Source organism: Hesperophylax consimilis, chromosome 15 (genome assembly GCF_061612785.1).
Source record: "Hesperophylax consimilis isolate HC1 chromosome 15, BYU_Hcon_1.0, whole genome shotgun sequence".
In the NCBI taxonomy this organism is placed as follows: domain Eukaryota; kingdom Metazoa; phylum Arthropoda; class Insecta; order Trichoptera; family Limnephilidae; genus Hesperophylax; species Hesperophylax consimilis.
This window is the reverse complement of record NC_142850.1, coordinates 13,517,409-13,532,294: the sequence shown is the minus strand read 5'-3', so window position 1 is coordinate 13,532,294 and position 14,886 is coordinate 13,517,409. Positions and strand designations below refer to the sequence as shown.

Sequence of the window (14,886 nt, the reverse complement as noted above, 5' to 3'; positions counted from 1 at the left end):
TCTAATGCAAAACCGTATGGAGCCAATTGGCACATCATAATGGGTCCGTTTTCACGAGTGACACCAAATAAAACTTTAAATATTATTCTACAAAAAAAACATTGTCATAAGATAGACAGTGAATATCATCATAGACACACTGGGAAATGAAAAACGGGGGAAAACTGTATCCTACTCTCGTAAAACAGATTGATTAAAAAATAATTATAAATTGTCATTATGATTACATTTTTTTTTTCCAAATCGTATCTAACTGCTGAATCCCCATGTACCTAATGCAGCTTTGGCACATGTTTTTTTGTACTTAACGCTAATAAAGTTGCAGTCTTTCTCGTATGTCCTCTAATACCAAAAAGTCATCGGTGATACTTTATGCAGAATATAACCTTTATCTACAAAATTATGCAATTAATTTAGAAATATTCTTTAGAAATTCGGAGATGCAACCGCATGCGAACTATGCTTCATAGCTTGTGTTCACATGAAGCTCGCACAAAGCGCTGACCTACTCCCAACTACCAAATATGCACATCAATACCACATTTATTAAGGATGGGTTGTTTCATAGAATTTGAACAGTTCATCAATTTTCAATGTTCATTTTCGGGTTCTGTGAATGTCCTATTCAAGTTCTGTTAGTATATAATTCTAGGCCAGTTACTTGACATAACTGAAATAATAACAGATATTGAAAAGAACTTTCACAAAACTTGAAAATCAACTTTGAAATTTGAAGAATTGTTCAATTTCTCTGAAATAAACCATCCTAAGAATGTATAAAGAATGTATTATTATTTCTAGATCGTACATCTCAGCGCCCTGTGTGGCGTTGTGAGGACGGAACCACAGTTATATACTAAACCCGTTAGCAAAATTTTCCAGTCCCTAAAAGTTCTGAATTTTTTAGTCTTGTAAAATAAATATCAACCCTACTATTGCCACAAATCTTCCAATGAATCTAATATCAATCTATTGTAATGGAGGGTAAAATAGAAAATATTGAATCAATGTCCAGTGTTTTTACTACGGTATCCTCTGCGTGCAAAGTCGTAAACTTTTTAATGAAAGTGTGATTATCTGAAGTAACCTGTCTAGTAAGTATGCTTTTCTGTATCTGTTTGCAAATAATAAAATTAGATAGAGCAGAGGAACTCATAATAAATAATACAGCGTACTTGAGGTTATTTTTCACAAAAACGGCGCTATGCAAATTATCGTATTATAATTATTATTATAAATGCATTACGTTTAATGACAAAATAATTTTTGGAGATTATTGGTTTTAGTGGTTCGAAGTGCGAAATTTCGTAAATATAATTAAGAGGGATGCCATTACGTGTGAGTTGCTAGATCTCCCGGTGCAAGTAAATTGAATAATTATGAGATGCATTGGCTGGAAAATGTAATATTCAGTTCACCAGATATGAAGTGAACTCATCCTAGGATATGGAAATATATCTTTGAAATTTCCACATTACTGGAAACAAATAAGAAATCGGTAACCCGATTCTAGATCCCCCGGCAGTTGATACCCTGACAGTTGATACCTCGGACATTTTAACCCTCACACACTTGATCCCCCAAAAGGTTATTTCTCTTGTACTTCCTCCCTGGTAAAGAATCCAGAGAGGATATATACGACCGTATAACGAAAATCGATGTACAAACTTATAATATCTCCAGGCATCTTGAGTGGAAATCCATTCCACAAAATTTTTCTAACAATAATGCCGTGACTTTGAAGGAGTTTGCAGAGAGGACTTATCGTCGAATGACAAAAAACAACATACGGGACGAAAAATAACCTAAGAAAATCAACTTTCTGTGGAATCAAATGTCGCGATAACTATCATGGATTATTAGGGGATTATAATTAAGAACTAAGAATATAAATAAAAATGTAAATGTTATTTTGTTCAAAATCTTAAGTCTTCGAAAGTTCTTCGCCGATTGCTTTGAAATTTTGACACAGCGTTACATTTGTATACGCGCGTGTTTTTACATATTATTTATTATATAGATATCACCTGTATTACGTAAAACAGCGCCATCTGTTGGAAGTAAAAGCCAAAAGGGCTATTGTTTCTATATCTGCACAGACAGACTTAGCCACAGCAACGCGTGTCAGGGTACAGCTAGTTAATTTTCCTGGTATTCAACAAAATTAATTCTAAAAGAGATAACACAGTCCTTAGGGTACAGGAAAAAAATTAGAAAAGATTTTAGTATTCGCTGTAGCCGAAATTCAGACGAAATGTTAAACGTATAGTAAATTATGAATTTGTTAAAAGTTTTTCGGTTTACATAACCAGGTATAGTCAACGACACTAAATAATGTGTTAGCTTAAAGTAAAGTGGTTTAGTAAATCAGTTTAGTCATTAATTGTAAGAGGCTAGTTACAGCCACCTACATAGCTTTCAAAATATATTAAGGTTGGATTGTCTTGGTATTTTATATTCCTTGGTGATTTTTCACTAAAATGGCTCCGTATAAATTACTAATTTAAGTACCTGCACAGAGCACGAGTTCCACCGTTTTTGCCCTAATGTTGTAAGGGGTTTTGTTGACGGTTTGAGAAGCTCACCATAGACAAAATTTTGTGTAAAAATAGCGAAGTCTGACACCGCTTAGTGACCCTTGACTAACAAGAATTTTGGTGGCAATTTAATTAAGAGGTGGATTTTGACCATTATTATACAAATTACGTACCTTTGCCAAAATATAACCCAATTATCTAAAATACGTAAAGAAAGTACAGATTTTGCTTTTAAATATTGGTTCGTATTACCTTTATTATACTCGCTAATTAACTGTAACTAATTATGTAAAATGATACCGCATCTCCAGTGTAACCTCTTATTTTTTTTCGTCACAGAAAGAAAAAAAGGTTACAAAGGAGCGTCTAGCGACAGGACCGTATTATTAAACAATACTATTGCAGAGCCTTGAAAAATCGAGATATTTGTCGGATTTTTTTACTCATTCAGTTCCAATTTTAAAAATTACACATATATTTGGATGTACATGTAATTTTATTCTGAAATAAAATAGAATTCATTGAACTAGAGTACAATCACTGACAGGGAACAGAATTTAGTATGTTTAATGATAGTTTCAGATATGATGTGATGCAGGTAACTAAAATTAAAAATACTTAGTAATTATATTTTCATGTGATGAATTTATGCTGTCGTCCTTTTGGTGGTGTAATAGCCACACCCATTTTTGTGTCTTAATTTTAATTTTCTTAAATAAATTTCTTTCATTTTAATATATACTTAATTTTTAAACATACGTTTTTTTTAATAAAAATAAAAGTTAATTCATTTTTCAACAGCGATACGACGTGATATTTCATGGGTCTGTGTTAGTAGTGCTAGTACGCATATAAAAACATTCATAAATACATAAATATAAATTAAGGTGTCATGAATACACTCCGAGTACAGTATTACCATGCGCCTCAAGGGTGTTCGCAGAGGGAAGGGTGCATGGGTTCGCTGCTTTGATGCACCACAGATTAGCTGGGACGAGTCAACGCTACTGGAAAACAGAAAATACTCTTGTCCAGGCCATCGCCCAGCGGCAGGGCGCGCCCCTACTCCATAGATTAAGATTTCCTTAAAGCCATCGTAATATAATATCTATGCATTTTATATCCCATATTCAATTTTATTTATTGAAATCAATTTATATTGTGTATGCTTTTATACGGAAGAGTATTGCACTCACCGTTCTGTGCACTCGAATTAAACAAACAATATTATAAGAGTAGGTAGGTGCCTACCTGTGGCGGCTCGTGACTTTAAGGTTTACTAGAGTACTAATATTAAAAAATGTCATTATTGATGTTGTTGTAGCCGAAAATGTTTTTTATGTTCTTGTTTTCGAAAATTCGGATTTTGTACGAAGATTTTCAGGAAATCGGTACAGTGCTCTGCAAAAACCTGAAATATCCTGAAAATCTTCCCCCAAAAAACCGAATTTAAAATCAAAAATAAAAAAAAATCGTTTGGGACTATACATCGATAATGTCGAATTTTTGAAGCACTGCACTCTATCCCCCAAATTTGTGAAAACTTTAAAACAAAACGTACGATTTAACAGCTTTAAGTTAAAGAACTCATTCAAGAGTCTTCGTTAAAGTTACAAAATCATAAAATATCTGAACCATTAAAATAAAAGGTAACGCATTTCATAAACTTATTTCCTAGAAATGATAAAGAACAAATTGGTAGTGTGGATTTTTTAATATTCTTAAAATGAAAGCCTGATCCGTCCAGCACAAGTATATTGGAAAAATCCTAGCCTCAGATAGCGCGGAGATTCCTTTGGTATTCCGGGGAATGTATAGACGGAGCATTTTCTGAAACCTTTTTCGGTTTTATTTCCTGTATCGGATTACATTCGTTATTCTTTTCTCAGCTTATATCTATAACCTTTTATAAAGCTATGGTGTTATGTTACTATCAGCTTTGATATCTACTGAATATTGTGTGTGATTAATACTGTACACCAAATATACTAATTTCGATTGTGTGTGCTTGGTTGTTGGTCCCCGTGAATTCTGGTTCGATGAACTCAAATTTGATTTAAATTTGAAAACAATTCAGACAAGCGATAAAGTAGGTAGGTACCCAACTATAAGGAAATTATGTAAATTGCTATTTTCAAAATTGTAACTTATTTCTCGAGAATTCAGACTGTCCCATAGTTTTTCTCGAGAAAATTCGCTATATTTGTAAGTCTGGTTAGTTAGTAAATAACACTTTCCTGAAAATGGAAACTTTCTGTTATAAATACTATATTTTGGTTATGTAGGCACTTTATCGATTGACTGATTTCTTGACACAATCAGTTCCAATTTTTAAAATGACACTTATATTCAAAACAAATCATTGGATAATAATACTTACATGATTTGTATAGCGTTATTTTAGCAAAAAATCACCTCAAGGGCGCTCAGATTACACTTACAGGCAGACTCATATTGTGTTTTGTAATTTTAAGATTTTTCAGATTCAAAACATTAAAAAGTGCAGTCAATAAAATATAAACATACGTAAAGCTAAAAGCTTCTGTACACTAATTTCCATTCCTGTTTTCTGTTTTATGCTTTCCATTTAGAGTATTTATACAGCGGGTTGATCTCTACATGGGTTAATAAAGTACTTGTAGATTTGTGTGACCTCTTAAATTACATAAAAGGTTATGATTTGGATTGTAAAATTCTCGAGCAAAAGAACAAATATAATGTTTTGTGCCAGATATTCACCTAAAATACGGGCATTGCCGCCCAGAACAGTAAAAAATATAGTTATAATAATTAGTGTGTATCTTAAAGTTCGAATTTCATTACAATTTTTAATCTATTTCGAAGTTGGCAGGTTTCAAAATTCAAAGCACAAGAAAAAAACCCTTGCACCCCTCATCCCAGTCGGGGTCGTGGTATCTTAGTTTTTGTAAAATCGGGCCGAGACCAGAAAGAAGTTTGGAACCTTGCTACATAGCATGAAATAGAGCCTAAATAATTCAGTCGATATCATCAGTGAGTTAAATGGTAATCTCATTGGTTATGAATATGATTTATAATGAATATTAAAATGTGCTTACCCGGGTATAGAGCCCGAGTTGGAGACGTTCCCAGCGTCCAGACTACAGCGGCTCCCCGCGGCTTCCTCCTGACTCTGGCTTTGGCTCTGACTCCTGCTGCAGCAGCTTTGTCTGCTGCCCCCCACTGCATCCGCCTTGAGCTGGTGCCCGAACGAGGCCAAATCCTCTCTGAAAGTGTCGCTGCCCGGAGTGTCACCTCCTGTTGCCCCCACCCCCTCGCCCTCCCGGGCTTCCCCCTCCACTTCTTCCCCGCCAGCCATCCCCTCCGCGTTCCTCTCCAGAGGCGCCGCTTCTTCATCTTCATTATAAATCTTGAAATAAGCTACGGTCAGGTAGATAACAGACACGATGAACGAGGGAATAGGTATCGCCATCGCATACACGAGATTTAATGTATTTTGCCACATGTCCAAATCCGATATCACAAGTCCCGGGTCCACCTTACTGTAGTAGCAAGTGAAATTCGTACCGACCGTTTTGTATTTTCCTAGGAATATTGTGCAGTTCAATATTGGGGGATATCCGCAGCCCTTGACGTTGGGGAAGAGGCGGGCGTAGGTGAAGAACCACTCCGAGTCGTTGCCCATGAGTCCCGTGGGCGGGGGGCCCTCCGGGTAATCCGGGTCCGAGATGGACTGCGGGATCTCGTTATCTTCGTACGCGAAGGATTGCGACTCGGGAGATGCCTCCCCATAGTCGTACTCTCTCAGCGCGCGTGCCGAGCGCACCAGCGGCGGCGGAAGGGGACCGCTGCCCGGAGCGCGCTTGTAGTGCACGCGGATCTGCAGGCAGTCGTAGATGTCCTTCGTGCATCCTTCCCGGCAAGAAGCCCAACTACAGTTGGTCGCGCCCTCGCGGTGCAGCGTCTCCGCGGTCACACACTGCGCCGGGTTGGTGTCAAACTGCATAAATATAGTGGTGAAGGCGGGGTCGATGACGAAGGGCACGAGGAAGAGGAAAGCGAAGAGACTGAAGATGGCCAGCAGGATGAAGGTGGCCGTGGTGTAGAAGAGCAGCTTCTCGAGGAAGGTCTGGGGGATCTTCTCCTCGTCAGCCATTATGGCGCGCGACCTTCAACGGCCATGGCCCGCGGAGCCGCGCGCCCCCGCTTACCGCATAGCGCCCAGTGCGCCACGCGCGCCAATTGCCCCACACACCGTCACCACGCGCCACTGATCAGCTAAGAGCCCAAACAGAACACAAACACAAGCACAGTTAGACACAAATACACACACACACACACCTATAAACACCTTTGAAAAACATGGATAATCGCTTTTTCTTTAGAGATCCAACTGCCCGGAGCTAGTGGAAATTCCATAATATTTGTTAACTATTTTAAAATATTTACTAGTCATGTTTTTTATTACAAGATATTGTATAAATTCCTCCAGACTAGAAGTACACCTGTGTTGTGGGGGATATTTTTCAAGGGTAAATTGATTCTGTATATACAGTGGAAGACTTTAAAATTTGAAGATGTTTCAGGTTGAAGAAAGGAGTTAAAACACTAAAAAGAAAATATTAAGGAGGTTGGAAAGTTACCTGGTAATTCAAAACTGAAACTTGACACAGTGAAAGATATTTAAAGCAACGTTTAGATCGCGCGTACTTGTATATTACCAGAACAATGTTCAATATACTGTTCAAATATAGCGACCTAATTCAAATCTACACCCATGTAAAATAGCTTATTTTACAAGATTTATTTTGTAGACTGCCCTGGCCATCAACCTGTAGCCTCTCGTTCCAGACCCGAGGAGCTTACCACTCCTCCAGGGAGACTGTTTGTTTTATGTCTTTCACCACTCAAGGTCATTCTAAGCCATCATTTCAAATTATGGATAGAGGGAATGTTAATTTATTGAAGGCAAATTTCAAAATTATATGGAATATTGGAGACGAATGCAGACTAAGAAGAGAAGAGATATTGAATGGAGGGGATGCACTTTTAGATAAGGCTTGATAGAGGATAAGATATTTGTTTATAGAGGGACAGCCAAAAATATGCGATCTAAAGTTCCAACTTCTAGACCGCAGAATCTACAATCCGAGGGGTCAAGAACATGAATTTTAAAAAGTAGAGAAGGGTGACGGAACAATGTCCAATCCCCATTCGAATAAGTGAGTTACTTTATTTTTTGGAGAAATGAGGGAATTGTTGAAATCACGGTTTTGGTTAGGAATTAAACAAAATTTTGAAACTGAATTCAAAATTGTTTTTGGGAAAGTATGTATAATCAAAGATTTCTCGCATGAATAATTGGGGAATTAAGATGACTAAGCGATTGCCCATGTTTTGCGGGTTCATATTACAGACAACAAACAACCACACAGATCACACTGAGAACACGGAACACCCTCACGAGGAAGCTTATCGCTCATAATAAATCAAATAATCCATAGAATGCTCCCATCTTATTTCTTTTCGCAACTCGAATACTAACTGCTGTCATAAATATTTAGCAAGGCACCCTCTTCTTCCATACTAAAATGATAAAACAAAAGATGGAACATGAAGTATTGTATTGACGCACGGGTTAGCTTAATATACTTTTTTTTTGTTGACTCCCAAAGTTGTGAAATATTAATAAGGACTAGTTGTTTACAGAATTTGAAAAATTATCAAATTTCAAAGATGAAAATAAAGTAATGTTAATGTTTCACCGTGGGCCAGTTGATTCACAGTACTTGTATGATAACAAAACTTGAATAGTACTTGAAATTTGATGAAGTGTTTGAAGCCCGTGAAACAATTCTGAAAAGAAGTTCGTTAATTTTGAGTAAAGAATTCTTTAAGCTTATTTTGAATAATAATACGTTTTGACGTTAGTAAATATGATTCCTTATTGATTATTGTAGAGAGATAGAAAGAGAAAAGGAAATGTAAAAATCTAATGAATCAAGGTTAGGGGAATAGGGTAGACGTTGAATAACTTCCAAACTAAGCTCTTGATTAGATGTGTTGTAATGTTAGCATTCTAAATACGTTCTCCCGACAAGTTAAACAGAACAAACGTTATTGTCGGCCACTGTGATTCCTTTCTCCAATAATAAGACCCCTGTTACTCCCTCAATACCTCATAAATACAACCCATCAAAGATGATATAGGCACTGATGGAAATCATTTCACTCGGAGTCTCATGTGTGATATCTATGAGAGTAGATTGCTTCTAGAATCAAATACGTCTCCATCTGATTCTAGAAGCAATCTTCGCTCATAGATGTGACACTTTCAGATTTTAATATAAGTAATTGATGTAATAATACATTATGTGTAAGCAGTAGGGACACAATCTAAAGATTCCAATACTTTATCAAAATTATCAAAGAAAACAGAAGCTTTTATCAATCTATAATCTATTTAAATTAAATAATACCCTTCTAAAACAATAAACATTCCAATTATAACGGGTCCTTTTGCAAATCTTTGAACAAGATTGGATTTATCATTGAATCAATGTACTATATACCTACGTAATTATGATTTTATGATAAAAATTAACTTTAAAAAAACTTTTTGTAAAAGAAAGGCCTTTGAAAAAACCGCTATTTTTTATATTTCGTTCGCATTAACCATATAAAACACTTTCAGAAAAGAATTTCAAATAGGTACTTAAGATCCATTAAATTGATTTTGCAAATCATTTAAATGACTGCGAATTTTTTATTTTTCCTAATTCTGCTGAATTCATTTGGAATATAAATAAGTTATCTTATTTCCAAGACGGTCAGGGTAAAATGTTTATGGTAGCAATTTGTTGATAATATTTTCTCAATGCCAAAGGCTAAGTGATATTAATTGAGAGCAATACAAACATTGAATGATGTTTATGAAATTAATAATTTTCATAAATAGTTTCGTAATACTTTAAATTGATATTTACGTGGTGCGATTATCACAATGACAAAAGCAAGATTTAATGCAATAGCAGACTGAATATAAGCGCAAATCAAAACACGTACGTTTTTAAAGTCAAAAATGTACTTTAATAAAAATACCCATATGGGGAATTCCAATAAAGGAACCATTACAAATGGTTATATAAAGTATCAAGCAAATTAAGGGTTGTTTTGATCAATAGAATCTAAATAAAATAGATTTTTTTTTAATTCAGTAAATGCCGTAAATATCTCTCACGTACAACTGGGAATTCCTTGCGAGAGTTTGCTCGACCCTGGTAAGCGACTAAGGTGTAAAAAATCACATTCACAACATGAAAAACCGAAGAGTTTTCCGTGAGTTTCGTATCACCGGAAACAATTTTCTGGATTGGATTACAAATAATTTTGTAATGATTAATTATGTTGATTAAAACAATAAGGCTTGTTTTAACAATAAGGCGTATTTTTTCTAATCCATGGGATTAAAAAGAACTATGATAAAATTGATGCAAGAGATATTTATTGAACATATGATTGTATAGATGAAATAAAACTAAGTCTTGTTTTAAGCAACTGATTAAAGTAGACCTCAAAGAGTTGAATCTGAATTCACGGATTAACAAATAGATGGAATTTTTCGCAGCCATAGCTGACGGCGTCGAAAATCGATAAAAATTGATTTTTCAGCTTGCGCCGCAACCATGTGATAACAAGTGGACTGAAAACTCTACCACTGAAAGGTTCGTAAGGAGTAGCTAGGGGTAGTAGCCAGGTAACGCAACCTCAGTCAACACTTACGTCAAGTCCATCTAAACCAAGTTACTTGAATAGGACAGAAGATATTATAAGAATACTTGGCTACCCTATGGTTTAGATATTGTATTGAAAGGTTTTTCATGATTTTTTAGAGAAATGTGATTATTAAATTTGTCTTAGGGAAATGTATGAATTATTTGGATAACAATATATCTTTTAGAAGATATTTCAAAAGGATTAATGGGAAGGAACTTTCTCGAACAGCGCTTTTTGTATTTGTAAAGATGGCATTTAGGAATACTAATTAACAGAATAATAACTAACGATTTATTTATAAAATTTGTAATTCCAATTTTTTGACAGAATTTTACAAGAAACATCTGAAAGTGTTTTATAATTTAGATGACATTTATAGATTTTGAAAGTTAATGTGATATCTCGATCAAATGTTTATTATTTTAAGAAATCAAAAAAAATAATAATATTCTTTGTTTTCAGTACCTCCTATTTCAGGCTTTCCTGCTGGTTTCACTACCACTAAAAGTTTAGGCAGATAATAAAATGTTTTTAGTAAAAAAAATTAACAATTACAAAAATCAATCCATTCGATCTAATTTAAAAGGAAATATTACTACCCCACGGAAAATATTTAAAAGCTTTGACTCTAAGAAAATCAACAACATAAGTTGTAAAAACATCTGGAATCTTCAAGATTAGATTGAAGAATAAAGCACGACAAATTACAAATTACATTATTTATGGAAGTATTCAAATAAAACATCTATAGTTATTATGAAGCTTACGAACAAATTGTGATAATAGCAAATAAATAGAAGGGATTATATCGCTTTCCCCCGAAAGTTTGCTTCTCACAGCGCAATTGTGTAGGACCTCGGTTCGACCCCGCTGGAGTATTAATAACTTATGAATAAGTTTACGTAACACCGTCAAAGGAAAAATGCCGCCGGTATTAGCGCATTCCGCAGAGGCGCTTTTATACTTGGCTCTTAAGCTCGACACAACAATATAATCTTCTTAAAGGATTTAGGGACTCAGCGGAGAAGTAGTCACATTGTTCAGCGAATCTTGATGTATGGAAGCCATCTAAAACATCTATTCTCGTGAAATAAATAATGAATGGAGCATACAAATGATTCCAGGAATAATATTTAAATATTGTTTTAGTGATGCATTCGAAAAAAATGGATTTAAAGAAAAAATAATTATTATTCAATAAGATGCAAAGTGATCATACAAATTGTCTCTCTTTCTTCTGCATTATTTTATTTGTACTTTCATTCAATTACAATCAAATTCCTACACTCTCAAACATAGATTCACGTGATCTTATCTCCCGATTGAACTTCAGAGCATACCTGTCAAGTAAAGTTCACTTTGCTAGGAGATCCGTTAAAGAGACAACAATACAGCACGCGCCGCTGCTGACAGTTTGCCACTCCAATCAATCAAACTTCACCACTGTCCGGGGATTCACTTTGCAGAATTGGACGATCAAAACCCAGCCGAAGTCCGGACACAATCCGATATCCCTTTGTACGGGCTCCGATTGTTATGACACTGAAACGCGCTGGAAAATCCAAAAACGAATAACTGCCCCAATAAATCTGAAAATAGCAGATTCAGATAAGTTCAAACAACTATTAAAAAATGATTTAAGTGTTTTTGAAATGTTTTATTAAAATTAAACTATTTTTTTGTGGTTGTGTGATTTGGATATGTTTTAGTGTAATTTTTGACGCGACGCGGAGCTTACGGTAACGGTGTGCGCGATGTACGCTATGCGACGTCCGTCGCACGTCTTTAAGGTTCCGGCGCGCTCGGCCAACAGCGGCGGGGCGGAACGGAGGAGGCTTGTCGGGTGGTCGATACAGCGCGCGCAGGGCGGTACAGGCGGCGGCCGCCGGGACGCTGACACGACCGAGCGTCGCCGGAGATTGCCGAGCGCGTGACGCGGCCTTTTGGCGGGGAAAACAAAGATCGAGACGGGAAGATCAATTGACTTTTGGGAGTGGAAACCACGTGACTGGAAAGGATGTTATTTTTAGAAGGCACCTCCATTCATCAGTTATCTTTTAATAGGGATATAATGATATTAATATTAAAGCAATCTTACAAACTAAACAACTTGAAGGTTTCTTCTTTAGTGGTGTAAATGTGTTTGGCTTTCACTTTCGTTTATTGACAATATGATTATTGACCCTATAAGGGTATTCTTGGCCATGGTTTCAAAAGATGGAAAAGGGAGTGGTGAATTAAATTTTCACCCTAATATTATTAAATTGGCATAATTTCAAAATAATTTTAAAGAGGTGAAGTTCAGTTATAAAGCAAGTAGGCAATTCTAGAAAGTTAGTTATAAGGCGTGTTGGCAAATCTAGATAAGGCTTAATACAAAACAGGATATTTGTTTGTTAAAAATATGTTCATTAAATTTATGCAAAAATATTTATATATAGCATTTGGTTCAGGGTGTAGTAATAAATAACTTGTTGACTTATAACACCATGTTTGCCGTTTGTTTAATTAATGTTTTAACATACAGTACCCAAGTAGACGTAAGGCGATGCACCGCGGGATGTAACATTTTGAATCGGGCCGCTAACAATAACACTCCTTATGTAGATGGCGATAAGGTTTAAATTTGCTCGTAACACAAGCCGCCTGTTTTGATTTATACAAGAAAAAAATTGTTGAGAACTTAATTTGACACTTTATATAATAAAACAATAACCAAAAAGGGGTTCATAAGTAGAAAATTTTGAACTATAATGCAGTTTTTATAGGCCTGATATTTTTTTTTTCTGGGCTTTTAAATACTCGATTATTTCAAAGGCAAATATTTAATTAAAGTAGGTAAAATATTTCTAAACAGTCAAATTTTCAACTAAAAAACGCATGTTTTTACATTATTTCGTAGTACCTCGCCTTAAAATGCTTATAATTTACAATGTGTGTTACAAATCTAAAAAAAAATAAAAAACTATTCTCTACATATTTAACGTGATGCGTGTTAGATTACTTATGTTATTTTGACACCAATAAGTAATAAACTAGTCTAATAATATTTCACGTAATTGCGCTAAAAATATATTTAAGAAGATACAGACAGAAGGAAGAATTATTTGGGTAGTCGTTAAAAAATAATGTAGTTATATATATTATTCGAATATCATTATTTACTTAACCCAAAAATATTTAAAAATAACGTAGGAAATAAACCAATTATTGCGAATGTATGAAATCATCAATACAATAGGGCAATTAGAGTCCGCTATTGCGTCCAAACCAAACAGATGTTTTTATGCAGACGATAATTGGGCTTGCATTCAATCAAATATTTTTGACAAATCAAATATACACTCGAAGTAATTCGGCAAAAAATATGTGTAATACTAACAAGCTGGCTTTACACATATATTGTTTCGAATAGTATACTCATGCGAAAACTGTATTTCATTACTTGTTTATAATACAGGGTTTTCCAATAAAAGGTGTTTTTTCAATTTTGATATTCAATCGTAAAAGATCAATGGTTTTGTTGCTTGTGTGGCACGTAGCGCCGTCTTGTTGAAATTAAACGTTGTCCAGATCAATGCCATCCAATTCCGGCCATAAAAAATCATTAATCATCTCTCGATAGCGCAATCCATTCACCGTAACTGTTGCTCCAGCCTCATTTTCAAAAAAGTAAGGTCCAATGACTCCGCCGGACCATAAACCGCACCAAACAGTCACATGACGAGGATAGAGAGGGTTTTTAACAATAATTCTTGGGTTTTCCGAGCCCCAGTTGCGACAATTTTGATTGTTGACGAAGCCAACGAGGTGGAAATGGGCCACATCACTCAAGATGATTTGCATTTGATTCACTCAAGTGAATTTTAATAATTTCAATGCGTTGTTGAAGCGTGTTTCGTTCCATTTTTATTAATGGCGTAGTTTTTACTTGTCAAATGTCAAAAAATGACAGCTTCAAAAGTAACATCCACCGAAATAGCATATTTTTAACTTATTCTACATTACCATCTATTGCGCATTTAAAAAAAAATTATTGCAAATAAAATTTTTATGGTGACCGGATAAATCATCAAAATGATAATTCATCACATCTTTAAAAAGTCATGGAAAGTGATGAAACAAAAACTTTATTAACTGGGTTAAATAGGTTAGGTTAAAAAAAAAATTTTTCATTGTTTTTAATGACTTTATATCACTTTTTAAAAGTGTGTTCAATAGTCACTGTGTTGAGTTAGCATGGAAACAGTAATAATAATTATAATAATAACATAAAATTTTTATAGCGTTCTGTGTGATTTCACTTGAAGTGCGCTTTACTGTAACAGACTATAAAGTAATAATCAATGGGCATGTCTAAGGAAGTAAACAAAATTATTACTGTTTATCAGCTAGATGCCGTCGGATTTTTATAGATAAAATTTGTCTGGCGTCGCTCCTCTAGATATCCTTAACGCATCCTTTTGAGCCTTTTACTGCCCTCCTGAAAGCCTCCAGCGCCGACAAGGGGGCGTTATCACCCACTTTGAGAAAGACTGGTCGAGAACATATTTATAATTATCGTTTACCTTAACCTTTGGAACACAAGACCCTT

General features: G+C 35.1%; 1 protein-coding gene across 1 annotated transcript in view; it reads right to left on the bottom strand.

Annotated features, from left to right (window-relative positions):
* Window positions 1-12,086, bottom strand: part of tipE (temperature-induced paralytic E) — a 93,305-nt gene extending 81,219 nt beyond the window's left edge. Inside the window, exons 1-3 of the mRNA XM_089640230.1 lie at window positions 12,031-12,086; window positions 11,633-11,881; window positions 5,615-6,794 (exon numbers count right to left, since the gene is read on the bottom strand). Of these exons, the coding sequence (XP_089496356.1) occupies window positions 5,615-6,672 (1,058 nt within the window). The 5' untranslated portion in view covers window positions 6,673-6,794; window positions 11,633-11,881; window positions 12,031-12,086. The remainder of the gene's footprint in view (window positions 1-5,614; window positions 6,795-11,632; window positions 11,882-12,030) is intronic.
* Window positions 12,087-14,886: the final 2,800 nt, after the last annotated feature.